The sequence below is a fragment of the Thermobia domestica genome, chromosome 12 (assembly GCF_964235325.1).
Source record: "Thermobia domestica chromosome 12, izTheDome1.hap1.1, whole genome shotgun sequence".
Lineage (NCBI taxonomy): Eukaryota > Metazoa > Arthropoda > Insecta > Zygentoma > Lepismatidae > Thermobia > Thermobia domestica.
The window spans coordinates 141,170,699-141,198,495 of NC_137465.1; the positions used below are offsets into that span (position 1 = coordinate 141,170,699).

A 27,797-nucleotide genomic window follows, 5' to 3' on the forward strand; every position below is an offset into this window, starting at 1 on the left:
TGAAGAAAAAACAGGAGTTAGTATGAAATTTTAATTATGCCATTTAAGTGAAAATATTGGGGTTGAAGTTTGTATTAATCCCCAATTGTTAACCTATTTCAATCCTAAACAACGTTTCTTAAACACTAAGGAAAAAAGTACAGCAACGTTTATCAACCTGACAAAAAAATTACTGATATTTGGCAGGGACATATTTTTAAAAAATCGGAACTAGCTTGCGGCACGAAATACATATAAAATACATTTCGCCTAAAGTTATAAAATCTTAAATAATAATAATGTTTCGGAGAGGGGATCGGTCCCCTCTAAATACGCCCCTATTATCTGGGAACAAAGAGAGAGACGCGCGCGCACGAGAAGTTTCGTCTTTAAATGTCGATGGTGATTTCCCCGTTGGAATAGTTAACGATTTAAAAACATTGTTACGAAGAGAAGAAAGGAGGATTGCCCTGTTATCTATTCAAAACGGGATTTTCCCTAATCATCCTCTGCATGACACTCGTTTTCATACTGTGCTGTGCATACATTCAAGTCTCATTGTATTACACTATGATTATTACACTACGGATCCCCACCTGAGAAGACCCTAACTGCTGATTGCCGCTTCGTTTCTGGATCGTAATAGTATATCGTTTTCGTGAACTGTGGTGCTAAAAATGGCCTCCGTCAAATTTATCTGCCATTTCGAGGCACAAATCCACTCGCGTCCTTTTCTTTTCATCGGTAAGTTGGTGCGGGATCCAATGACTCCAGTTTCCTGACATTAAATTTTTCATGCACGATTTCTCTAAATGCTGCCGATATAATGTTGAGGAAGAAATGAATCTGAGCATATGAGCATCCCTTAACATCTGTTCCACTTTCAACACACAACATCTGTAGCTGCTGTTGTGGGCCGACCAGAACGAATTTTATCTTCGAGGGAGGCCCTCCCTGTCCTGAACTCCACAAACTAGCGGTACGTAGTGGCTTGCGAAGGACAAGTATCTCCAAATGCACGCCTCAATCTTTCATTGGATCCTTTCTTGTCTAACATTATTTTATAATCATACGAGGATTTTTTTTTTTTAAATATACACTTCCACTATAATGTGTGTCCTAAGGGAAAATGGGTTCAAATAATTTAAATAAACCTATTTATTCTCTCGCATTTCAGCTAGTATTCAATAGTTTTTAGCTGGGTGCGAATTATTCTTTTATTTTATTGCTTGATAACAATAAGAAAAGCAAGTTGAGCATAATAATAATAATTTACATTTTTTAAAGAGTTTGGTTTACCAAAATTCGTTTGTATACTAACCTGTCTGTCCGTCCGAAAGAAAAGAAAAAAAAATCAAGAAATATCTCACCAATCATCACCAAATTTGGAGAAAATGTAGAGGGTAGAAAATTACGAAGCGAGCTCCTTTTTAGAGTTGATACTCAAACCAGAAATAGAAGAGATTAATCATTTCCGGTTTTAACCTTGATTGCTATAGAATAAATACGATAATAGAGAGAGGTGGATTCCTACAATCGACTAAGCGCTCCAAGAACACATGTAATTTCCATTCTTAAATCTTTAATAAAATTAAAAATGGTAGAAATCCACTACGAATTCCGGTTTTAGTATTGATCTACATAGAGCAAAAGCGCTAGGAGCTAGCAATAATCGGTTTTATGGAATCAATTTAGCGTTTTGAGAACAACTAGCATTTTCTCTCTTAATCCCCTATTCAAATCGAAGTGCTAAAAATCAATCACTTCCGGCTTCAACGTTGATTGCTGCAGGCAAAAATGATAACAGGTAGTGAGAAGCTGTTCTCTCTCATCAATTGTCTTAAGAATATATTCTATCTCAAATCTAATCTGTCTATTCAAACCGGAAGTAGAACAAATCAATCTCTTTCAGTTTAACAGTGATCGCTTTATGGTAAAAAAAAAAAAACTGTAAAAAGAAGCTGATTTCTATAATCAATTAACGTCTCAAAATATACTCCATCCCCAGTCTAATCTCTACTAAAACGGAAATGTTATAAATCTACCACTTCCGGTTTCTATAAAAGAACATACACCCCATCCAATCCAAACTCCTTCACGTGGAATACATGTGGCACTACTACTTACTATACGAGAAAGAAAGACTGACTAGATAGATCAAAAGTCAAAAATTGTTTTCTATCACTGTACAAATTGTACTTCATGAATTTTTTACATATTTGCGCGGGGAGGGATGCTACTGCTTTCTAGCATAACAACAGTAACCAGACACAAACCACACAACACTAGTCGTTTAAATTAAGAGACAAAATCAAGCAGACATATCGAAGCAACATGATCCCGCAGTAGTTACTGAAAGCGCTTGTCTCCCGGAATTGATTAATTGTGTTTAACTAAGATAGATTAATACTACAAAAAGAAACGAAAAGAAAGACAATTTAACTGCATCGATTTCCCGCTGGAATAAATTAAGGCTACAGCGCTTAGTGACAGAGAAAACCTCATAAATGTAAATTCTCTTTTACTCCTGGCTCTTAGCATCCATTTCCATTGTCTAAATATTTCGTCTTCACATATTGAGAAATGTCTAAGAAGGTCATGGCAAACTGTAGTTTTAATCACTTTGGAAATAAAAATAACAATGACGAGCTACTTTGGTAATTAGTCACCTGATAATGTTAGAAATAATTAAAATCTAAAATATCTAACCACAAAAGATGCAATACTTGAATTCTACTATATCTTTATTGTCAATCTTCGCCTTTCCATATCACAGTTCTCCACACCAATTGAACTCCACAATTACATTAATCTTGGTATACACATCAATCTATATCTTCATAATCTACCTTTATAATTTATATCTTCATAATCTACATCCTCAATAACTATATCTTCATAATCTCTGCCATTATATTCAAGCTTCCATTATAATCTAACTTTATTTGCACATGCTATATCCCTTTACTACATAACGATCTATATCATATTTTGTAAACACTTTGTGCCCTGTTCTCATATCCCACAGATAACATTTAGAATTCCAGATAATTCGACAATTTTTCAAAAAAATATATGAAATTGTACAATATGTATAACGCAAAATTAACTCAGAGATATTTTTTTTTTCTTTTAAGTAAACTGATTTAGAAGTTCAACGATGTTTAGCAATATCATGAGAAAGAAGAAGTTGAATATTTGTCACCAAGGAGTGAGCCTCTACCAAGTGCCAAGGCCTTTTCGGAGGGCGGATGAGCGAGTGGACGTCAGGGCATCTTCTTGCCCTTACGAGGGGAAACTGTCCTAAAAGGCGGATGAACCAAAAGGTGGTCAACAGCATGGAGATCTGGAAAGGGAATGAGAATACTACCACATTATCCTTTTCCCAGGATGGACGGAGGAGGAGAATAAATAAAATAATAATGGTTCTTCCTGAGGTAAAAAATTCCGGAGGTAAAATAGTCCCCCGTTCGGATCTCCGGGTGGGGACTACTCCGGGAAGAATCATCAGAGGAGAAAATAATAACTTTCATTTCAGCATAGGAACCTGGAACGTATGGACTTTACGACGTATGGATAAACTTGAAAATGTAAAAGCGGAAATGGACAAATGTAAAGTGAACATAATGGGATTGGCCAGGAAAAGGTGAGACAGTATCGGGAAATTACACAATATTCTATTCTGGTGGCGTTAAGCCGAGAATGGTGTCGCGATAGCAACGAAGAACGAAGTAGCAAGAAGTGTAACCAAAGTGGAACGCTGCAGTGACCGCTTGATGTTTGTAAAACTAAGAGCAAAACCAGTAGATATTGTGGAAACAGGGGCGTCATTTAGGTAGGGCAGGAGGGTTTGAAAGATACATATACATTAATCGATGTCTACTAATATGCTAGTGCAAAACGTGAAAGTCTAATGTCGATGGTGTTCTTGCCCCCCTCAACGGAAGTCTGAAATGACGCCCCTGTGTGGAAATAAAAGTATATATGCCAACAAGCGATCATGATGACAATGAAGTAGAAGTGCTGCATGAGGAGATTAGCGACATATTGCACCAGGAGAGAAGAGGTAAGGTCAACGCAATAGTAATGGGAGATTTTAACAGCGTAGTAGAAGAAAGAGCCGCGGATAAGGTAGTGGGACTATTTGGACTAGGTAGAAGAAACGAACGGGGCGAAATGCTTATCGACTTCTGTAGACAACATGATCTGGTGGTGACGAACACGTGGTTTAAGAAAAGGAAAACCAAGCTGCACACGTGGAAAAGTCCAGGAGATAAGAAACGCTACCAAATCGATAATATTCTTGTGAAGCAGAGTTTCACGAATAGTGTAAGATACGTTAAGACACTACCCGGTGCGGATATCAATTCGGATCACAGCCTCCTAGAGGCGGAAGTGCAAACCTTGTTAAAGACAATCAAGAAAAATGGCACGAAAAATCGAAAATGGAATTTAGAGCGACTAAGAAGTATAGACAGTGATGTGAAAGAAGAGATTGAAGAAAAATTCTGTGTGATTGGCGACATGGTACATAATGTAGAAAATAGTTGGGGAAAAGTAAAACAGATTCTGCTTGACACACTCCATAACATTGGCAAGATGGAGAAAGCACCGAGAAAACCGTGGGTAACTGAAGCGATGCTTAAGAAGATGGAAGAACGCAGAAGGGCGAAAAGCACGAACATTGAAAAATACAGAAGGCTGAATAATGAATTGAGAAAGACCGAAAAGCCAAAGAAAAGTACATGGAACAGATAGTTGAAGAAGTAATGGAACTTCAACGGCGCGGCAGATATGATCACATATATCGAAAGCACAAGAATTAGCAGAAAAAGCTAACAAATACATACGCACATTTGGAATCAAATATCAACAAGGCCATTGTAGTCACTGACCATCAAACAATTCTTCGAGTTTGGGAAGAGTACATAAGAGACCTGCACGACCAGAAGAACCGCCTCAAAGATATTGCGATCGAAGCGCAGGATGAGGAGGATAATGAAGACAAAGGACCTAGCATACTGAAAAGTGAAGTAGTACAAGCTATCAAAGACATGCAAAGGAGGAAGGCCACTGGAGATGATGACATACCAGCAGATCTGCTCAAGAAATTAGGAGACAATGCAATGAAAGCACTAACTTCACTTAGATGTGACAATGATCATGGAGCTAGAAAGATGAAACAAAGGCCACTCACAAGCTTTTGCATAACTGAACATAAACAAAAGCGGACCTTCATGCATAGTTTTTGAGATCTAGCATGAAGCATATCCAAATATTTAAATTTTTTTTTCGAGCTACGACCATCGTCACGCAGGTGCTTTCTTCGCGTTTTTACCACGTCCTCACTTTTTTCTCCATATAATATCAGTCATGATTTGTTTGCAATAGTTTACTCACATACAGAATTACTTTGTGACATAAGCAGCGATTTTTTAGCACTTTGTCCTCCTGAGATATTAGGCCCCAAAAATTGCATCAAAATGACAAACTTCAACTTTCGGATCCCCATAGATCTACGGTGCCAGTAGTATCATAGCTGTGGACATATCTACACAATCTTTACATGCAATAGTATTCAGCACAAAACTTATGAACCCCTCACTTTATGCCATTCCAAAATACAGTCCTTTAAATGTGTAATTTTCTCTATTTTTTCTGGTGATTTCATGTATTGGTTTCAACCCTGCATATTTATTTAGACGCAAAACTGTATATTTTCCGTGTACCTCAGTTTCTCCTGTAAACATTCGTTTTTGTTTGGTGTTCGTCTGATTCGTACATCCTGAGCAACCGTAGTTTTCGTAAACGCTTGCAAATACAAAAATTGGCACTCCACCGACAACAAAGATGGCCGCCATTCAGGAACACTTGTACATACAACAACGTGAATGATGTTATTGACCTTTTCATACACACGGTTCGTCACACTCAAACTTTTATAATTTTCGGAGATGGTCGAACAACCATTTTCAGAATTTCTGTACGACTTCAGATGGGTTGACCCTTTTCCTCTATATAACGAAATCACAGTCGATGTTTGTTTCTTCATAATAATAATAATAATAAAAACTTTCTTTTAATACCAGGTATTCTGTCACAATATGATAAAAAGATGGCTACAATGTTCAACTGATAACGAGCCAAGCTTCCTATTCCCATACGTTATGTAAAGTATTTTCCAAGATGCTGGAAAAAGCACTGGTAATTTATAAATTTAGGAGTTCAATATCTTGTTATCTTCACAGCATACACAAAATTGAACATATTTCTGTTATGAATGAAGTTACAGCAAAAATAATTACACTTATAGCAACTTCTATAGGAAAATGGTATCACATACTATGGTTTTCATTTAAAATCATCCAAATGCAAAATGGCTACTTTCAAAGTGGTCACCAAAATCTTCATGTGTCCCTCCACATTTGCTTTCTCTTTCTCACATTAACCAGACAGGCTTTGATTTTGTATTTTCTACACAGTTCTGATTTTATTTGGGAGTTTCTAAATTTTTGGAATATCATCCGACAAATTTGTTGAATTTTATACAAATTTCCTATTTCTTTTTATCGCTGTCACTTAAAAAATACTCTTAAAGGATGAAATGTGTTCGCTGCGTTTCTCCGCGAGTCAATCTTAACTCCTAATTGGCAGAGAAGTGTTTCTTTTATAAGCGGACCTCTAATTACATGTTAAATAATATACACATACCGTATTGATTTTAAATAATTGGATGCAGCACTGTAAATAATTGCGCAGAAGTGCCTGAATTAAGACAATATGTATCATACATACATAGAAATCGAAACGTTTGCAGAAGTATACGGATCTAAGTAACTGTTTTCTGTATTCAAGTTGTATCCCTGTTTGCTGTTAACTGCAAAAATGATTAATCTTTGAGTAGGATTTCTACATGAATGTCTTTCATGAAGTAATTATTGGTTGTACTTAACCGAATAATACATTCGAATATTGAGCTATGTAGAGGGATGTGAACAGCAATTTTACACCACTAGAGGCAGAGGAGAATTTTCCCCTGAAAGTTCTATAATCTCCCCCCCCCCAATTTTGAAACTATCGGTGTAGCATGCAGGTGAGGAATATAATCTCCTAGAGCATTATATCCCCCTTCCCTCTGGAATCGAGGAGACTGGATACAACTTCCGTTACACGACTTAAAAAAAAATCGCAATACATGTACAAAATAATGCAATAAAAGACCAACAATAATATCTCGTTCAGAGTTCACAAGGACCACAGCTACCACTGAAAAAAAAATTATGTACGATATTAAATTAACCACACAATAAAAATTGATCTTTGTTTCAATATTTCACGTACACAAAAACTATTTCACGTACACTAGATCGTGGTTTAACAGCTATGTAATAATAATAATAATAATAATAATAATAATAATAATAATAATAATAATAATAAAGAATCATTAGCAATTAGGTATAGTTACAATGAAAAAATACTTTCACTATTTTATATTGACTAACATGCAAATTCAGCCTTTTTTCTTCTGAATATTAACTTACGTTGCGGTTGCTCCTTGTTCGAGAATCTCCTGACCATGTTTTAGCTGGGAGACAGCTGTAGGTCGATCGGGGATTGCAACGGCCGTCCATGTGAGTTTGAGGTCAAACACAGCTACAAAAGAAAGACAATCTATTGAACATGAAGAAATTAAGTGCATTACACACAATATTAATTTTAAAAAAATGGATTTTTAAAGGTTACGTTAAAATTTCTAGGAGATAGTTTTCAGTACGAAAACATTCAAATTAAAGTATTATTTATAATCCCCAAACCAGAACAACACGCGACGATACGACAATGTAGCAGAAAGAAAATGCGGGCTACTATAGAAAGATTGGCTAACATCTAGATGAAAATTACTTTCTCAGAAAGATTGTCTATTACGGTTGCAGAGAGATCTTTTCTCCATAAATAAAACACGATTCAAAACAATTAAGCGTTTGATAGTTATGATAATAAACTGATAACTTTGAGGAACGTAAAAGGGAAAAATAAACTATACGTACCAGGGTTGGCTGGTTTAAACCAAGGTGGTTTAAACCATGGTTTAAACCAAGGTTTAAACCAGCTGGTTTTTTCAAAAAAACCAACTGGTTTAAACCAAAAAACAAAAAAATGTTCGTAAAAGTGTAAATGTTTGTAAAATCTTGATGAACACACATTTGTGGGTTATCACGTTTCACTCCCGTGTATTATTCGTATTATATTCAGACCTAAATTCCCCATTCATTACTCAAAAAGATTATACTACAAAAGCAACTTTTTTTTTTACAAGTTTATAAATGTTTATTTTGTGATTTTTTTGTAGTTGTTATTATTGTTATGTAATTGCAATCGAAGAAAAATTCTAAATATTGCTTCGTTTTAATGTTTACTATTGATAAAATACATCGAAAATGCCGTACTTTTTTTTGTGTGTGTGTGGGGGGGGGGTCATACAGACCCCACGAGAGGCATTTAGTGAAATGAGAAGTATCTTTGGTATCTATTTATATATAAATGAGTTTGAGCCAAAGTGGACTCAAATAATTCGTATCTTTATTCACTTTTCTTACTGATATGCAAATTAATTCGTTGTATTTCTTTAATTTGGACCAATAAAAGTCGTTGTTAACTAACTTGAACTAAATTAGTTCTTCAGTACTCCGTAGTACTTTGAAATTGTCCATATGTAATTCTGTATAATGGTTTCACTTGTGCAACTGTGTATCTTTATGCCCTTCTGAAATGACTCTTGACAGTTATATTAAGAAGCATGTAAAAATCAGTACAAGGTTTTTTTTTATTTTATTTTATTTTATTTTATTATTATTATCAGGAGTCCTTCGTGAGTGAGTCGGCAGACGTATCGCATTTGTGGCCAATTAGTCCTGGTTCTGAGTTCAAATGGAGGACAATTTCTCTCGGATGTAACTCGAGAAGCGGTTTTTATTCCGCTTTAAGCTTATGTGACCCCTTCCAGCATAACCCGGTTGTTGCCTAATAACATCAAGGCGAAACAAACTTATTTCTGTCCATATATGATATGAATATATAGAGCAAATCATTTAAACCATAAAAACCTGGTTTAAACCAAAAAAACCTGGTTTAAACCAAAAAAACCGGTTTTTTGGTTTTTTTAATAAAAACCATGGTTTTTGCCAACCCTGATACGTACAGTAGCCAGTGACACAGTGCCTGCAACCGAGTCGAGACCCTAACAGATAGCTGTCCGATGGTGGGATGCTTGCTGAACCATTGCGTATTGCTTGGTAGCGCTGCCGTCGTGGTTATAACGTGATTGTGATACACAGAAAATGACTACCTCAGGACGAGTTGTGAAGGCTAGGAGCACAGAGGAAGGTGATCATAGCTGAGGGTTCTCTAATTAGTAATATTATTATGACTGAACACCCTGTTGCCAGTGATTTTTCGTTTGGAGAGAGACTGGCACAACTGATAAATCGGCTTACATCCAGATGGACACCTGGATATTAATGGTCCACCTGATGGTTACAAGGGAAACCGGAAATTTTTCAAAATGGCTTGATGTCAGAAATATGGTAGTCAATACCATAAACATTTCAACCCTATTTCTGAAGACAAATTAATGTCTAAAGAGGTGAAATGCAAAGTCGTAAGAAGGATTCAAGTAGGACTTCAATGATTCATCGCCACCAACTACATTTATATATATATATATATATATATATATATATATATATATATATATATATATAGGAATTTTTTGATCGGTTACTTATCCAGGTATTGTACAGTCCTACAAGCTCCCTTATATTTCTCCATAAAAAAAAGAAACTTATAAGTGAAAAGTTTAGAAAAGTAGAATTGTAAAATCTTTTTTGCTTTTATGCGCTTAAATATTTTATAATTGTACTACGCCATTACCAAAATACTTGCAGAAAGTTTCTGGATTTTCCGTAAGTAGTCGCAGAAGGTTAAAAAGCGTTCCGCTCTGAGGCATCTATGAAACTATAAAGAGAATATAGGACAGTTGAAAGTAGTGAACAACGGTAAACATGGAGTTTACTTAGTCATATAAACATACCATTTTACTGAAAACAAAGAAAAGAAATTAATTATATATAATTAAGCGCATTACTTTTAGATATTTTACAAATGCTGAAAGTGAACTCTTTTCTAATTTAAGACTATATCGTTGTTGTTCTGACAGAAGTCTCCATAATTTTTTTTTCAAACTGAACAGCAGAAGAATAGTGAAATTATATAAGCTTTTAATAATAAGTACATAAACATTTTTTAGCATTTTTTCAAACTTATCTACCTCTATCTCTCAAAGCTTACATATATATGGTTAGGACGAACAAAATTTCGGTCCCAGCATCGCTGTACGTTATCTTATAGGAAGTTTTATCGGTTAACACGAATTTCGGTTAGCACGAATTACGAACTAATTTTTAGTCCCTTGAGTCAGTAAATGTTTTCATTTAACACGAACTTTCAATCCTTAGTTTTTTTCAGATCATTTTTCTTGTTTTAGATTTCACTCCAGATCAGCTTTTGTCATACAGTATTTAGAGAGACGAAAATTGCCTTGTAAATAAGAGAAAAACCAGAAACGGGTATCTTTCCTCTCTTATGAGGTGTTGATTCTGTCCGTCAAGCGCTGAACATGCTGGTGCTTGGCAGACGAGCTGGTGACAGCTCGAGACAAAACGTCTTCTCTCCCCTGTAACTCCAAACTGGTGACAGCAGTCATAAATACCTTTCCGTTACTAGCGGTACCCAACCTGCTAGCGGAGTTGTCAATTTTATAACTTGACCTTGATTTTCTGCGTGGAAACTTTTTTTTAAATCTTCGAAGATAGGATAATAAGCTTACTGTAGTGTTTTCACTTTTCAGAGGACGGTACCGAGACCGAAACTAGTCTCGATCTCGATCTTAACTCGAACTTGAGACCGAGCCGTGCTTTTCGAAATCGAGACGAGACCGAAACTCTCATATATATATAGATATAGATAGATAGATATATGAAGAGCTTGATTAGTGTATCCTTCAGTATCAGAGGTGACATGATTATCCTATAGCATACCCTTTTCTCGAAACTAATATTAGCTACTTTCGCCAAAACTACGACGAAATCTCTTACGTGTTATAGAATTTTCATCATCAATTATTGCAGCTACTTCTGCTATCCAAACCAGCGATGGCACGGGTCACCTAGATCACTTGCGCCATGATTTTTGTCTAGATCACCTGGGTTTATTTCTTAACCATCAAAATCTCTTGAATATCTCAAATACAGTTTCATGGTTTTGAATACAGATTACAAAGAAAATTTATCAAAACTCTTTGGGCTCAGCAGCATCGGTCACATTCTACACTACAAGTTTTTCTTTTTCAGTAGTTTGAGACGCTCGCTCACTTGTCTTTGGCAACCATCCTAAGAAAAATACACAGTTTTTATTTTGTAAGGTTCTTAAGCGTTTATATTCTGATAGTTCTTGGAGTTATCAAAAGCATCAGAGGATATACTTCAGTATTAATAGGTGGCACGTCTTTCTTCAGCATCAATATTTATATTTACAAGATTTTTTTTTTTTTTTCAGTTCCGCGAAAATCGTAGACGAGCTTTAACACTAATGCATAACATTTGTTCTACTCAGCGAGATCTATCGATTGATATTCGATCTTTGGGCAATTTTTTTTTTTCTTAAACGCTAATTTACGAAATAGTGTTTGAGTTTAAAAGAAAACATAAAACAAGAGTATAACTCTTTACGATTGTTGGAACTTTAATAGTGACAACACTGCTTTAGAGATGCTACGCAATGGAATAAAGTCGTGTTCCTCGTACTACATGTTAGTTGCATGTCTATCTTACCTCAACTTAAATGGACTTTTCCTTCCGACGTCATGCACAAGGCAGTAAACAAGAACAGAGCTTTGTGTAATGGACGTCTATGTTACACATACACACGTACGCGGGCGGTGTAACGCAAATTTATCCTTGTCACAATGTTTTCGAAACAAGTACAACGGAGTTGGATAAAAACTGGATGTGCCAGAGGCCTTACAGCACGAGTGTGTCAAGATTTTCAAAAAGCTTGCGGGGGATCTGCATTGCGTTACAGAACAGTGGCAAAGTGGGAACGGGTCTTCAAGGAGGGATGCCAAAATGTGGAAAACATGCAGATACCTAGCCATTCCCATGTCAGAAAAGAACATGTTACCACATTACTGGACACTAATCAACGCCATACTACTCGTAAGCTGGTCCAAGAAACAGGATTAGCGCATACGACTGTTCTGCACATTTTTGACTGTCTGCACAGTTGTGCATGACAAATATCCGATCACGATGGGTTCCGCATGGAACGCTACAAGCAGAAAAGAGAGAGGCTTCCTTGCAGCGTACTATTGCGCTGGAGGAGACATGGGTCAAACCTTACGAGCCACAACTGTAACGCCAATCAAACGAATGGCGTCATTATGGTTCAGCACGAAAATCCAATGTTCGTCAGAACCCCAGCAGTGTGGAAGTTATTGTGATTCTCGTGTACGACTGGAGTGCTGTAAACCTAACGCATACCATTGCCCTACATCAGATCGTCAATGCACAGTGTATTTGTTCCTTTCTGGGACTCAACTTGCAACTACCCTTGAAAAAGAAGTAGCGATACTTCTTGCAGAACCCATTCACAATTTTGCTGGACAACCCATGGGTGCACACAGCGCTAAGTGTGACTGATTTGTTCGATCGATGGAGTGGGAAGTGCTGTATCATCCACAATACTTTCCGCACTTAAGCCCTTGTGACTTTGACTTGATTCCTAGGGTGAAGGAACTTCTTCGTGACACTCTTTTCAGAACTATTCAAGAAATTCCTCAGTCAGTAGAACGATCCATTAGAACTACCAAGACAATAGGTAATGCTACAGATATCCAACGACTTCCAGATCGCCGGCAACTGGTTAAACACCATGCTGCGGACTACACTGAAGGACTGCAAACCTTTGTAAGACGTATCTATTTTGTATCAGTTATAAATAAATGGTTGTTACTATTAAACTTCCAACCCTCGTACAAATAAGAATGGTTATATATTCAGAAGTGTGTGTTCAATTTAGTTTCATTTTAGATAAGCTGCTCTACTACACTCCATAATTATTCTTTAAAAAAAAAAAAAAAATCAAGATCACAAAGGTTTTGGCTGTGGCTGTACACACGATTAGATACGAAACAAACCAGGTGTTTTCATTCTTTTTAATCTACACTCGATTAATTAATAAAAGGGGAGACCAACTAATCGTGAGCTGTAAACGAAACACGAAAGTAAATATTTGCTGACGGCGGTATAGCATGCAACAGGCGGCAGTAGACGGGGCGTGGGCTTCCTCTTTAAAAACTTCGCGATGTATTGATCCAAGTCCCAAACTGTCGGCCGGTTTTAATATCTACGAATGGCATTCGCATACTCTACTAAAGTAAATATTACATGGCTACATAGCACCACATAGGTAGAAAAAGGTATTAGTTTTCAATCTATTAGAGCGGGATGATGTCTAGCCCTACGCAAAATCAGATGCTTTTATCACTTCAATTTTTACAGTTTTCCTAACTGCTGTATTCTTTTCTTTTCTCTCTCTCTCTCTCTCTCTCTCTCTCTCTCTCCATCTATCTATCTATCTATCTATCTATATATCTATCTACGTACCTCTCTGTGTTGTGTGTATGTAAGTGTGATGTAATAACTACCTGGATCAACTTGAGAGGAGTATCATAAAAAAATTCTGAAAATGTATTAACTTACTTGTCTTCAAGAAATTGCTGACACCGAATAATAAATAAGCAACTATATTAAAAGGATGTAGTTACTAGTGCTCGTACAAAACACCCTGAGATTTATTGTCGTTTTAAATGGATCAGATTCAATTTTACGTAGAAGCAAAAATACATGTTACTAGCATCAATTACCCGCTTCGCTGGGTTAAATTAATAAAAATAGTAATATGTTCCGTTAATCAGTCACTTTTTACTATTAGGGTACTAAAGCGCTCTTTGATATCGGTAATTTTCCATGGTTTTTATATATACCCCTTCCCTCCCCATGTTGCGGGACACGGCATTAGAAGTGTCACTGCTCATCTAAACAACCGCGAAAACAATGAATTCAACACTGATATTGGTCACTTCAATCATTTTTATATATCTTCCCTCCCGAAGTTGCGGGGCTGAATTTCGATTTAAACTGCATCAGAAGTGCCCCTGTTCATCTCAGCAACCCCAAAAACTATAGATTCGACACTAATATCGGTCATTTTCGATCATTTTTAAATCCCCCCCCCCCCGTCCCTTAAGTTACACCGTCAGTGATATGACAAAAACCACCTCAGGTTCGCATTTATCTAGGTTGAAAATTTGATTAAGATCGGTCTGGTGGTTCAAGAGTTATTAAGTTTTATTTATTTTTTAAACTCTTCCCTCCCCTAAACTCTATCGTCAAAGTGAATAAATAAATACCATCCCAGGCCCGAACCACATTTATGTTGAAAATTGGATCGAGATCGGTCGGTCGGTTGAAGAGTTATTAAGTTTTATTCATTTTTATATATTTCCCCCTCCCCTCCCCTAAGATCTACCAGAAGTGAAATTATAATTAAAAAAAAAAAACTTCCCAGGTTCGAACCTCATCTATGTTGAAAATTTGATTAAGATCGACCGGGTGGTTCAAGAGTTAACTCACAAACATAGTTACTTTCAATTTTATAATATAGATTGAGATTTTTTATAGCCTTACGCCTGTATTATATTCTTTTTATTACTTACTTTGTTACCGACAGACCTAGTAATTAACTCTTATTTTTCTAATTTTGTAATGTGCTGCAATTTTAAAAGTCCGTCTATTGGCCTACAACAGTTTTTCAACCTTTAATTTTTGTCACATTAACTGTAATTTAAAATCCTACAGCAGAAAAATGAAAAAAAAAAAATATTACTAATGCCAAGTTACCTACAAAATTCAAATTATATATATATTTTGTGTGTGTGTGTGTGTGTGTGTGTGTGAGAGAGAGAGAGAGAGAGAGAGAGAGATGTACAAGGTGTGGCTAAAAAACTGATTTTCCTATTGGCGAACAGCGTGCGCATGAAGTCAATCGAAGCATGAGTGTATAACCATGATACCTAGCCTATCGAATAAGTGAGTGCCCAAGTTGCTATTCTTCAGTTCCGGTGAGGTTTTGAACGATGCGGATCGTATGTCTGTGTTCTGTCGGAAAAACGTTTAGTGTCAAAATAGAAAAGCGTATCAACGTGAAGGTTTCTTTTCAAACTGGAAATTCTGTGACAGAAACTTACGATCTGCTACATCCTGTGTACGGACTGTTTATCACGCGGTTTCGAGTGGTTCAAACGATTTAAAGAGAAAAGAGAAATGATGATAGACGACCCGCGTCCTGGACAACCTTGCACGTAGAAAACGGACTCATTCAAAACATTAAATTAGTCCGCAATGTGATTTGAAATAAATTTTGCTTGAGTTCCTGAGCTGTTGCTGAAATCACAAAGTGACACAGTGAAACTGTTCGTCATTGTACAAGAAAATTTTAACATAAAAAGAAACTGTATTCAAAACTGGTGCCAAGGAGCTGAATATTAAACAAAAGGAAATTCAGATGAGTATGTGCTGACATTTTGACAAACATTGAAAGAGACTCTACCTACATTCTTGGAAAGAGGATAACCTATGACAAATCGTAGTTTTTCACGTACTCTTGCATTGAAAAAGCCAGAGTTCTCCACGCCACAAGAAAGCACGAATGAGCAAATCGAAGCTCAAAGCAATAATGATCGGAGTTTCTTTCGACATCCCGTGGTGTTGGAATGTTAATTGACTAGTCGAAGGTGAAACTGTGAAGTAACATGTGAGATACCTCAATGTATTGACAACCCTTCGTGGGCAAATAAAAAAACTAGGACCTGATTTGTGGACAAACAAGTCATGGATTCTGCACCAAGACAATGTTCCTGTTCACAGGCCACTCTCAGTAAAGACATTTTAGGTTAAACATGAGATCCCTGTGTTAGATCGCAAGGTTATGCCTTTAAACCCAAGACAAATGAAAATGAATAATTTTGTGAAATATTTTACTGGGAGAGTTTGTGGATCCACTTTCGTTTCATACGATATTGCGTATCACTGTATTCAATTTAGAATTTTATCTTATTGATCACTGAGCTTATTGATCATCGAGAAGTTTTCCGAACCTTGGTGTACAAAACGTCCCTGAAAAGCAACCTGTTGGGAGTTTAGGAAGATATATCACGTGCGTATGTAATGACAATACGAAAACAGATAAAAGGAGAGAGAATTGTATTCACTGTGTAGTATTATGTTCGTTTATACGTATGTCTTTTACAGGATTATATTAAGTATTCGTTTATATTGTCTAAATTTTATGTGTGTGTTTATATTGATGTCATTTTCAGTGAAAATCGTATTAAAGTACATACATGTCTAGTACTATTTGATAATGAATTGTTTGCAGTATGAATATATAACTTACTCATATATGAGAATGTTTCTATGTAGTTATCCTATCTAGAAAGCCTAACACTATATGGAAAGTTTCTGTTTAATTATCTACTGCAGCACATACAAGAAAAATATGAAATCTTTGAGCTTTACGTTTCACGATTATGCCAGATAGGCTAAGGAAGACCGTGATGATGAGAAATGAAAAATGGTGGAATGAAGAGTGGGAGGAAAAGGAAAACTCCGAGGAAACCAACGCACATGGTGTATGTCCACCACAAAGTTCACTTGGCGGGAGATGGGATTGAACCCGGGACCCCATGCACCAGAGGTGAACGCTCTACAACTGAGTCACTGCGGCCCCTTCACATACAAGAAATTCAATACATGTAACATAACTGTTCTATCAATTACTATTCCTTTTCTTGGAGCTTTCTAATATTCCTCTAAAATGCTGACATTACGGAAGTTCTAAGTTAATTCCTGTAATTAATCCTACATTCTATTGACATCTCTTTACAACAACTGAATAAAAATGAATCATGCCTAGCAATTGCTTTCCTCATTTTACCATGTGAGGGTCTGTTACGGTATACAAGGGTTGTTCAAAAAGTTTCTGCGAACCACTATTTACAGTGACGCTAGTATTCCACTATCATAAAATTCAGAAGAACAGGCCTTTCTGTATTTAAATTATATCTTTGGTTGTTTGTTTAAGCCGATTTGTTTATTTTTCACTACAGTTTTAAACAGTAGTTTCGTGTGAAGTAGTAAGTAATTTCGTGTTTATTTTTCTGATTTTATTTGCAAGACGTATGACTATGATTGTGTGTTAGTAATTTCTTATGAACATTTTTGGGCAATGACTCTTTATGATATCAAACTCAGTTCAACACCGAAGTAATGCATCAAGCGACTTCATATGGCTTTTAGGAATGAAGCACCATCAAACAGGTTTGTGTACCAATAAACTATTTTTCCGAATTCCAGCGTGGTTGCACGTTTCTCAGTGATGAATTTTGTGTGCCAGTAATGTTCATGATGCGTGTGAGATGACTTGAGAAATCCTATGAGAGATTCAGGAATTATTGAACATTGACATGGAAACAATATAGATATACGATTTTGCATGGTCACCTTACGGTACGGAAGCTTTCAAGCCATTGGATCCCACAAAACTTGACCAATTACAAAAACACACTCGTATCAATTGGTGTTAAGAAATACTTAAAACATTCAACCGAAGTACTACTTCGTTATAGGGAACGAAACTTGGATCTGTTCATACAAACCGAAAACAAAACAGTAATCTATTTGAGTGTTTCAGAGTGAGGTGAAGCCAACGAAAGTTGCTCCTCAGAGGAATACTGTCAAGTAAATGAGTGTTTCTTTCTTTGGTTATACCGGACATGTGGCAACCATTCCTTTAGAACAGTAGTTCTTAAAGTGGGGTCCATGAGACCTAGCTAGAGGGTCCTAAAAGTGTGGAATGTGTTGAAATGTGACGCTAGTGGTATACTCACAATTGTTATGCAAGAAGTATTTTTAAGAAACTGCAGCTGTGAGCAGTGTGAGTACAAAACAATAACTATTCATCATTTCCAGTGCTCAAGGATTTCACTGTTTCTTTGGGTAAAAAACTCTGGTGAAATGCACAAACCACTTTTAGGACACTTGAAAGCATTAGTTACAAGTTTTCGAGAATATTTCCCTGTTCCACAACCTGGTAAAGGTTGGATTGAAAATCCTTTCACTAATGTAAAAATTCATGACACATAAGGTATGAATATCTCTAACACAGAACAAGAACAGGTGTTGGAACTATCCTGGAATAAAAAAAACATTTTCAAAGAAAATGAACTATGTGATTTTAGTTGCGTGTGCACTGTGAGTATAAAGAGTTGTCTAAAAAGGCACTGCAACATGTGATGCCTTTCTCTACCACTTACTTATGTGAGCAGACATTTTCTGCTCTTTGCAGTATTAAAACATAAAAGCGAAATAGTCTTAATGTGGAATCGTACCTAAGATTGACGGTAACAAAACTTATTATAGATTTCAATGCAATTATGGAAAAAAAAAAAAATGATTTCATTCCTCACTTTAGTGACCCCACATTTGAGAATATTGTTTATCAACTGGATTTCCTTAATAATAACAGAAAAAGAAGTCTTGAAAGTTACTGTATTTTCAATTGAAATTTCGTTTAGTAGGAAACAATCATATGTCTTTAGAATAAATTATTTATTACACTATTTTTCTTGATATCTTTCTTGTCAGTGGTAATTGTGAAATTTCAGACAGCATCGCAAGAGCGTCCGCAGATCACTTTCCGAATGAACAGTAAAGTCTAAAAGTTATTGTAGCATTTCTTTGTGTTTGCGTACCTTATTTTCACAGAGACATTTGTTTTTAGAAGGTCAGGTTAAGTTAGATAAAGAATTCACTTTGTTGCATGGTGGCATTAAAAATATACCACCCCATATAAGAAAATATAGGCAAGAAAAATTTTTTTTTGCATTTTTCCATTCTCTATACCATTAGTACAAAAGGAAAAAGCACGTAGTAGTGTAAATTCGATCTAGATAAAATTTGTGCCTAAAGAGTTAATGAAGATTGTGGGATTAATGCTAATATTATTTATTGTAGCACTACGTAGACAAATGAAGCATGATTTCAAGAAGAAATCCAGTTAGACATACGCATATGCTGATGATATTGGAATTGAAACAAAATCAAAGCATAAAGAAAGAAGCGTGTATGAAGATCTGGAAAGAAGGATATAAGTAATGGAATTGATTGAACAAAAACAAATCAGAAGGGAAAAAACGGAACTCACAGTTTATGATACTTTCAGCGTAAAAGAAAATCTTGCAGAAAGAAGACTATTATTTGAAGCAGTCTTACGTTAGTTAGGAAATGTTATAGACATGGGAAACCCGAAATGAACACGTGTATACACGACATCATGTCCCTCGGAGTACTCCCCCCAAATTTCTCATTCCACCAATTATTCCATCCTCCTCCCAAGTTGTCGTTCCACCAATTATTCCATCATCATTCACTTGTTTAAATCATTCGTCTCCCTTATCTTATAGGGCATAATCGCGAAATGTTAAACTGAAATATTTTATTTCATTCCATTTTACGTGTACACAAGAAAGGGTACAATCAAGATATAGGGTACGGTATTAGGCTAACAACCTAATAATTAAGAGCAGATCCATATACGAGTAAAAGAACAATTCAAAATGCACTTAGGAAATCTGAAAAAGAACTTCTACGCAAATTTTGTGAACTGATAAAGGGGACATATAGAGAGAACGGATAATCACGAGCTGAAAATGATTACTGAGGGAGAAAGCATAGACAACGAATTAGATGATTAGAACATATATATGATCAAGTTCTTACATCTTTTAAAAAGTCGTTAAGACATCTTAATATATTCCTTTAGTGAAGTAGTCACACTGAAATTACACACAAAGTTGTCATTTGTTGGAATGAGAGTTTAAATTCTAATATGATGGAGAGAGGGGAGTTGATTGACCTAATGTTACTTTGATGCTAAAGGATAGCTTAAATCAAGTTGGTGTGTTCTATAACAGCTCTTAATGTATTAAATATTAAATGAAAACTCATTCAAAATGTTGTCTTATAATCTCAGATACACTCCGTACAAAATAATAATAATAATAATAATAATAATAATAATAATCACTGAAATGTGAAACGATGCAGACATATCTAGCAGGTACCATAAGTATAAGATGCTGTTAAAAATATTATTACAAAATATATATTTTAAAGTATATATGTAAGACCGACGCACAGTGGGGCGAAAACGCAAAAAGCTGGCCAAAATATGATAACTATATGCAAATTGAATGAGATTTAGTATTAAGGGGTTATTGAGGTTACTGATTACGATTCTGCAACTAAAGTTGAAAAAACAAAATGGCGGATCCAAAATGGCGGAATAAAATTTGCAAAAGTCGAAAAAGTCGTAGAAATGTTCTCAAAAGTGGCGATAAAATAGTTATTGAGGTTGCTGATTACGATTCTGCAACTAAAGTTGAAAAACAAACAAAATGGCGGAATAAAAAGAATGTCAACATACTTCGTAATTTTCACAATGTATTTTTAACAACATTCACTTTTTTCATATATTTTGATGAACAATTACTTGTTACTTACGTTCTTATTCATTAGAAATGTATTATTACTTAAATGACACAAATTATTGGTATTTGATTCGGTTATGATAACTGCAACGGCTTGTCACTGTACATTAAATAAACAATAATTAACATCAACACGCTTCGTAATTGGCACGTTTTGGCAGCTACGTTTTTGTCGACAGCATTAATTAATATTCAGACTACCATTCTACAAAATATGAACGTGGTGCACGAGGGTGCACATAATGTTTTCAACGCTTTAAGTTAATAAAATATATAAACAATGTGAAAATTTTGCCTGACTTGCGATTCAAATTATAAATTATTACATCATTATTATTAATTTTTCACTTCATACACTTATTCTACTTACCAGTACGACATAGGAAAACTTTACAGATTTAAAAACTATGAACGCGTTCGAAAGTTACAACCGTTTCAACGGACGCGTCACAATTCTTATTGTTCTCTACACATTTGAAATGCTGAGGAGTCTACTTAAAAGTGGCTCAGGTAGTCGGAATAAAGTAAAAACCCTATTCTATTTATGGATTTGGGCCCTTCTAACATCACTCTAGCCAACTACATAAAAAATTCCTATATTACTAACTTTCGTTTTTTTACTTTTGGCCAGCTTTTTGCGTTTTCGCCCCACTGTGCGACGGCGGGTATAATTTTAACTGAGTGATTCGGTGGGAGATGATTCCCTATAAAATTGGTGGTATCTCAACCCCGAAGCTTTTCCTAAATTGAATTCCAGGTCGGGAGTACACAATCTGTTATGGATTCATAAATCTTTGAGTTTTACGTCCCACGATTATGCCGGCAAGGCTAAAGAAGACTGTGATGATGAGAAATGAATGAAATGGTGGAATGAAGAAAGTGGGAGGAAACGGGAAAACTCTGAGAAAACCCATGCACACGGTGTTTTCCACCATAAAGTTCACTTGGCGGGGGGTGGGATCGAGCCCAGGACCCCAAGCACCAGAGGTAAACGCTCTACACTGAGCCCCCGCGCCTCGGATTCAATTTGTAGTGGGGAAACGTAAGTGAAGATTGAAGATTGCAGCTGTACACTGTAAAAAGATGGGTAAATTTTAAGAAAAATGAAGGGAACGGAAATAAGCTATGTAAAATAATGATGATCGGAATATCCAAGTGTAAGCAGGGCCGAATTAACGGGAGGTTATAGCCCCGATCCTCGAGGTGGACAGGGGACTTCACTCTTGACCAAAATCTCAACTGGCTATCTAAATAATAATAATAATAATAATAATAATAATAATAATAATAATAATAATAATAATAATAATAAAATAAAAGATACAATCATCATCATAAAATAAAATATGACCAAAAATATTAAACATATTCCCTTAACTTTCCTACTGAACTTTCACAGAAAAGTATTGGGTGAAATCAGCATAGGCCACATATTTTCTCTAGCCCCGGGTATCCAGATGAGTTAACCCAGCCCTACGTGCAGGAGGGCTATCGCCCCCCTCTCCAGAAGAGGAAACTTTATTTTATGTTTAAATAAAACCCATCCGAGAGTTCTTAAAAGTAGCTCTAAGTAGCAGTATTACGACCTACCGCCCCCCCAGAATTCCGTCTTGGATCCGCCCCTGCCTAGGTGTAAGATAAATGTAATAACATATCGCAAAGCGTTACTATAAGGGAAGTTTGGAAAAGCAAGTTTTACTCTTTAGAAAAAAAAATCAGAATTGTGGAAGTGGTTTTCTTTCCATCTGAAAATACAATTCCAGAATAAATGGATGATGCATTTTCAGTGTTTTACTTAATTATTTATTTCTTTATTTTAAATGTAGTTCGATCTTGGAACGCCTGGTAATTCATATTTTATTAATTTTGTAAAAGGAATCTTGCTTGAGAATACCATCTAGTGAAAGACATTGGAACTTCTTTGTTCATGGAAAAGAAAGAACATTATATCTAAAGCTAATAGTTCCACAATTCGCCACCCGATGCCAGAACTGTCTATAGAGCACCCAGAATGCTGCTGAAGTGACGAAATCATGAAGTACAAAAATGGACAGACACCGATAACTTGCTTATGGATTTTATCCAACATCAAAATAAAAGAAGGAAAAAGGGAATAATACACATGTTGTTAGAAGCAGAATACACCTTTCTTGATCCTACTTCCTAAACAAATACGCTGTTTACTTAGTAATGGCGATAAGTCTCTGCAGCAGGGGCGTCATTTCAGACTTCGCTGGGGGGGGGGGGCAAGAGCACCACCGACATAAGACTTTCATGTTTTGTACTAGTATATTAGTATACAATTGATTAAAGTATATGTGTTCCTCAAACTCTTGGGGGGGGCAGTTGCCCCCTCCTGCTCCCCATAAATGACGCCCCTGCTCTGCAGTCTCGAAAGCCTCAGCGAAAATTTCTCCCACGAGTGATCTATACGGATAAACGAAAACCAGCGCAGAAATTCAAAATAAAGTGCTTTTATACAGAATCTTCAACATGCGCATATATAACTAACTGACCAAGTAAGTACCAAGGGCGTCATTTGGGAAAGGCAGGGGGAAATTCTTCTCGAGTTTGAAAATCAACTTTTTTAAGTGAATGATACACTAAAATACTAATAAAACAACGTGAGACATGTCGGTGGACAATTTTGACCCCCGCCCTCTTGCAAAATCCGAAATAAGATTAAGTATCATACGTGAAACTACTTCGACTCTTTTTTTCAAAAAGACATTTAAAATTAATTTGAGATTTATACGTTTCGTGCACTCGCATATAGGTCAAGAGAAAACAGGTGAGGCCCACAATACGAGTAATGATATACTGTAGTAGCCATTTTGTGAGTATTTGGAGAATGTTTCGATCATCTGGACTGGCTAATCGTCTGCTTCAACGTATATTGGTCATTCCATTCGCGACTGAAAAATGGGTTGGCATTACTCATATAAACTTCATTCACACTGCTGAGGCCACACTGTGATGTGAAGACGGAGCAACTCTATACAGCAATGTGTATAAGTAACAGCCTGAACTGAATGGAGCAACTCATAACGCTTCAAGAATGGGGATTTCCGATTTTTTTTTTGTTTGTTTGTAGGCCCTACATTTTAAATTAAAAGAACAGTGTGCAGAACACTCATATATATTTCTTTTATATATACGCAATATTAATGAAGTAAATGGAGTTCGAAAAGTCCTTTAAGCTCCGTCCACTGGAAGCGACTCCGCGCCATGTTTCTGGGGAAATGCCGTAAGTGGTAAGCAAGCGTCATCGGAAGTCTTAGAGCAAATAGAGGGAATTTGATGTTATGTTATATTATATTATATTATATTATATATATATATATATATATATATGAATTGGGTGAATTTGATAGAGTACCTCTGTTTTCAGAGAGGGCTTAAATTATGTTATTGAAACTTCTTACTGTATGCAATATTTCATTATTTCAGATACAAACTAAACATGCTGAGTCAGACTTATTACGAATAAGCTTTGCACCATCATAGATATTATGTTGGCTTCCACTTTAAGCTTTTATTTCATAAAACATAATCCAAACCATAAACACCACAATTACTACTAGTATTTATTAGTTTATCTACGCAGTAAGTGTACAGAACAAATACACTAGTCACTTTCACACTACGTACATGTTCTAAGTTTGAAACATATGTAAATCGTAAATGCGTTTTGATATCGTAAATTCTCGTGAAATCCAGAATCACACAAAAATAGATTTATCCTGAAATATGTATTACTACATTCGAGATTCGAAGAAATGAAATGAAATCTTTCAGTTTCACGTTCCAAGGTTATGCCATGCAAGCTAAAAGAAATGGTAATGATGAGAATGAATGAAAGGTGGAATGAAGAAGGTGGGAGAAAACGAGAGAACACCTACATGGTGTTTGTCTACCACAAAGTTAATTTGGTGCGAGTTGGGATTGAACTAGGGATCCCACGCATCGGACTGAACGTTTTACTAGTGAGCTATCGCTCCCCCCGCCCCTTACTGAGATTCGAAACAGTAAGATCGATAATCAAACGATAACATATATCTGAGGTTATCTTTGAACAAATACTACTCCTAAGTAGCTAGTTCACTTACGTACCTATTCGTAAATAATAAAGTGTTCTTGTTCCTTTAGTTTAACATCCCAGTTACGCCCTTTAGGCTAAAGGAGACGGATGCTTAAACTGAAAGTGAATAATAATTAAATTAAACTTTTGTCCTATCCCACAGAAATTGAACCCGGATCATGAGCACCAAGGGTATGTTCGTTTGTCACTCCATCAGAAGGGAGGGCTTACATCTTTGTCTTCCATTTCAGTTTAATTACCTCTCATTATGAGCTGTTCTTGGTGTGGGTAAGAAGCCCAATATACCTGTTTTACTACTCTTCACATTTTCTCCTTTTATTCATGCTACGCAGTAATCGGTATTACGAAGGATTAGCTTTCAAATATCCTTATTCCCTAACCAGACATTTACGAAGGAATTTATTACGGAAGGAGTCCAAATCTTTAGGGGAGCTCCAAATTCAATATGAGGATAAATTATACCAAAATTTATGAATCACTCCTAAAATTAGATTAAAATTACAGAAAAGATGGGATTTCGGGGAGGTGATCAGCACTCAGGATCTACCACATGAGTAGATTCCTGTCCCTAACTATATTTATAGATGTCCGTTTTCTATAATATCGTGTACAGAAATAATGCTGTTTCGGCAGACGTTGACTGCAGGGACATTTATGACACGGGCCAATATTCTCTATTATATATTCGAGAGAATTCGGATGATGTTCTTTTCCTTGATATTTCCAAATATTGAAAAGTGTCTGAAGAAATATTTTAAGGAACATATTATATTTATGTTTTACATTTATTTTTGAATTTAAATATTAAATCCGCATCCTACAGTATTTTTAGTGGAAATGTCCATTTGCTGGAAAACTGTAGCTTTCATACTTGAGCTCTATTATATGCAAAAACATGTTGCTTATTTATACAAAGGACGAAGACTCTCAGCTCCGCTCGATCCATTTGCAAGACCACTACCAGATAAATGCGCCACAAGAGATTTTTAGGGCTTGTGCCACCTAGAACTTCTGCCATTTAAAGCTTCTACAACTAGTTCATTTTTAGGTCCTGTGCAGTTAGATTCAATATAGTGAAGTTTTCATGCTGTTTAAAGCTTGTGCCACATACCCAAAAGTTGCATGTATCCTTTAAAAACGGACCATTTATACGTCCTGAAAAAGACCAGTAACCCTATTCGGTGCTGACGGCCAATAGTATTTTAACCAAGCACGCCAAAAGCAGTAAGCTTCTGCAATAAACATCGATAAATTAAAGATTGATTGATTGAAAGTGTTTGGATGGGCGCGTCGACAACGGGGTCTTTTGCACCCTTCTTTGACAGGAACAAAATAAAAGCAATCAGGAAAAAAATTGTAGTGCAGAAATAATAAAATAAAATAAAAGAGGTATCTGGAGCATGCTAAAGTGGCAGGACTTTGATGAAGTAAAATGTCATAGCATTTAGAAAATGTGCAAACTCAATACACAAAGACTAGGACTGGTTAGTACACAATGACAGGTTAATCTTCTCTGCCGGGGCAGCTCGGCAATAGGTGAACACACGTAGGGCAGCCCATAATTAGTATGGAATATAACAGTGCAGTAATAGAATAAAAGCAAGGAAATGCTATGACAAGCATAAAATCATGAAAGCTAAGAAATAGTTGATAAAATCAGAAATAAATTAATTAAAAGGAAACGTGAGAAATGCACTCACAGAGCATTCAGAACATTCTGATTCTGCAAATAATTGAACATTTTCTGGAGCATGGATTCATCATCTCCAAGCAAGATTGCCATATCGGCTGGTAATCCAAGTCGAGCTCGCTCAGGAGCAAGAGGCACACATTCCACTAAGAGGTGACGAATACTCAGGGGCTGACCACAGTGACGACACACAGTCGGAGGCGTACGTCGCAGAAGATGTGCATGGGTAAGATGACTATGTCCAATACGAAGGCGTGCCAAAGTCCGCTCTTCCAGGCGAGATGATCGGGAGCTCGTCGACCAGACTCCAAGGTGGGGCTTCACTGCATGCAACTTATTGTGAATCTGCTCATCCCAGTGTGTCTGCCAGCGGTGAAGAAGAAGACGATCGATCACAGGACGAAGATCAGAGCTGGGAAGCGGTGACGGATACTCAGGTCCTGTAAGGGCAGCTTCTCTGGCAACACGGTCAGCACGCTCGTTCCCTGGAATACCAACATGGCCAGGCACCCAACAAAATTGGACATCGCAACCTGCAAGTCGTAAGGAACTGCAAGAGAGTAGAATTTGCTGAACTATAGGGTGCACACTTGACACATCCGTGAGACTATGTAAAGCGCTGCTGGAGTCAGAGCACAGGAGAACATGTCGGAGATTGCGTCGACGAATATAATGCAGAGTCTCCAGGATAGCAACCAATTCAGCAGTGAACACAGTGGAAGTAGGATGGAGCTTCAAGCCAGCGCTATGATCATCCGTGACGAAGGCACAACCAACAGAATCTTCATGCTTCGAACCATCCGTGTAGAAGACAGCGTAGGTGCGGTACGCATCCAGAAAAGAGAAGAACTCCTGACAAAATTGTTGATTGCTGGTAACAGACTTCTTAAATTGCGTTAGATGAAAGCTGACAACTGGTGGAAGAACTGTCCATGGAGGAATGGGCAGGAGGCCCAATGGATAGATGGCAGGGACATCGAGTTCAAGAGAAGCACCAAGGTCTATAGCACGAATGCCAAAAGGCCGGGTAGCAGTAGGTCGTGCTTGATATCTGTCATAGCGAGCACCAGCCTCAAGGGCAAAGGCCGAAGGATGGTCAGGTACGGCACGGATATGGATGTAATAGCGCAGGAGCAGGCAGTCCCGACGGTGGGAAAGAGATGGTTCATGAGCCTCGACATAGAGACTAGGAATAGGGCTAGTTCGGAAAGCTCCAAGCGCCAAACGAAGGCCAAGATGATGTACAGAATCCAGATGACGTAGGATGGAAGGTCGAGCAGAACCATATGCAACACAGC

General features: G+C 36.7%; 1 protein-coding gene across 5 annotated transcripts in view; it reads right to left on the minus strand.

The window, feature by feature from the left end:
- ATP8B (ATPase phospholipid transporting 8B) overlaps nucleotides 1-27,797 on the minus strand; it is a 568,064-nt gene that overhangs the window by 235,364 nt on the left and 304,903 nt on the right. For all 5 annotated transcript variants that reach the window (XM_081734176.1, XM_081734178.1, XM_081734179.1 and 2 more), the window contains one exon: nucleotides 7,524-7,635. In XM_081734176.1, the coding sequence (XP_081590302.1) occupies nucleotides 7,524-7,560 (37 nt within the window). In that variant the 5' untranslated portion in view covers nucleotides 7,561-7,635. The remainder of the gene's footprint in view (nucleotides 1-7,523; nucleotides 7,636-27,797) is intronic.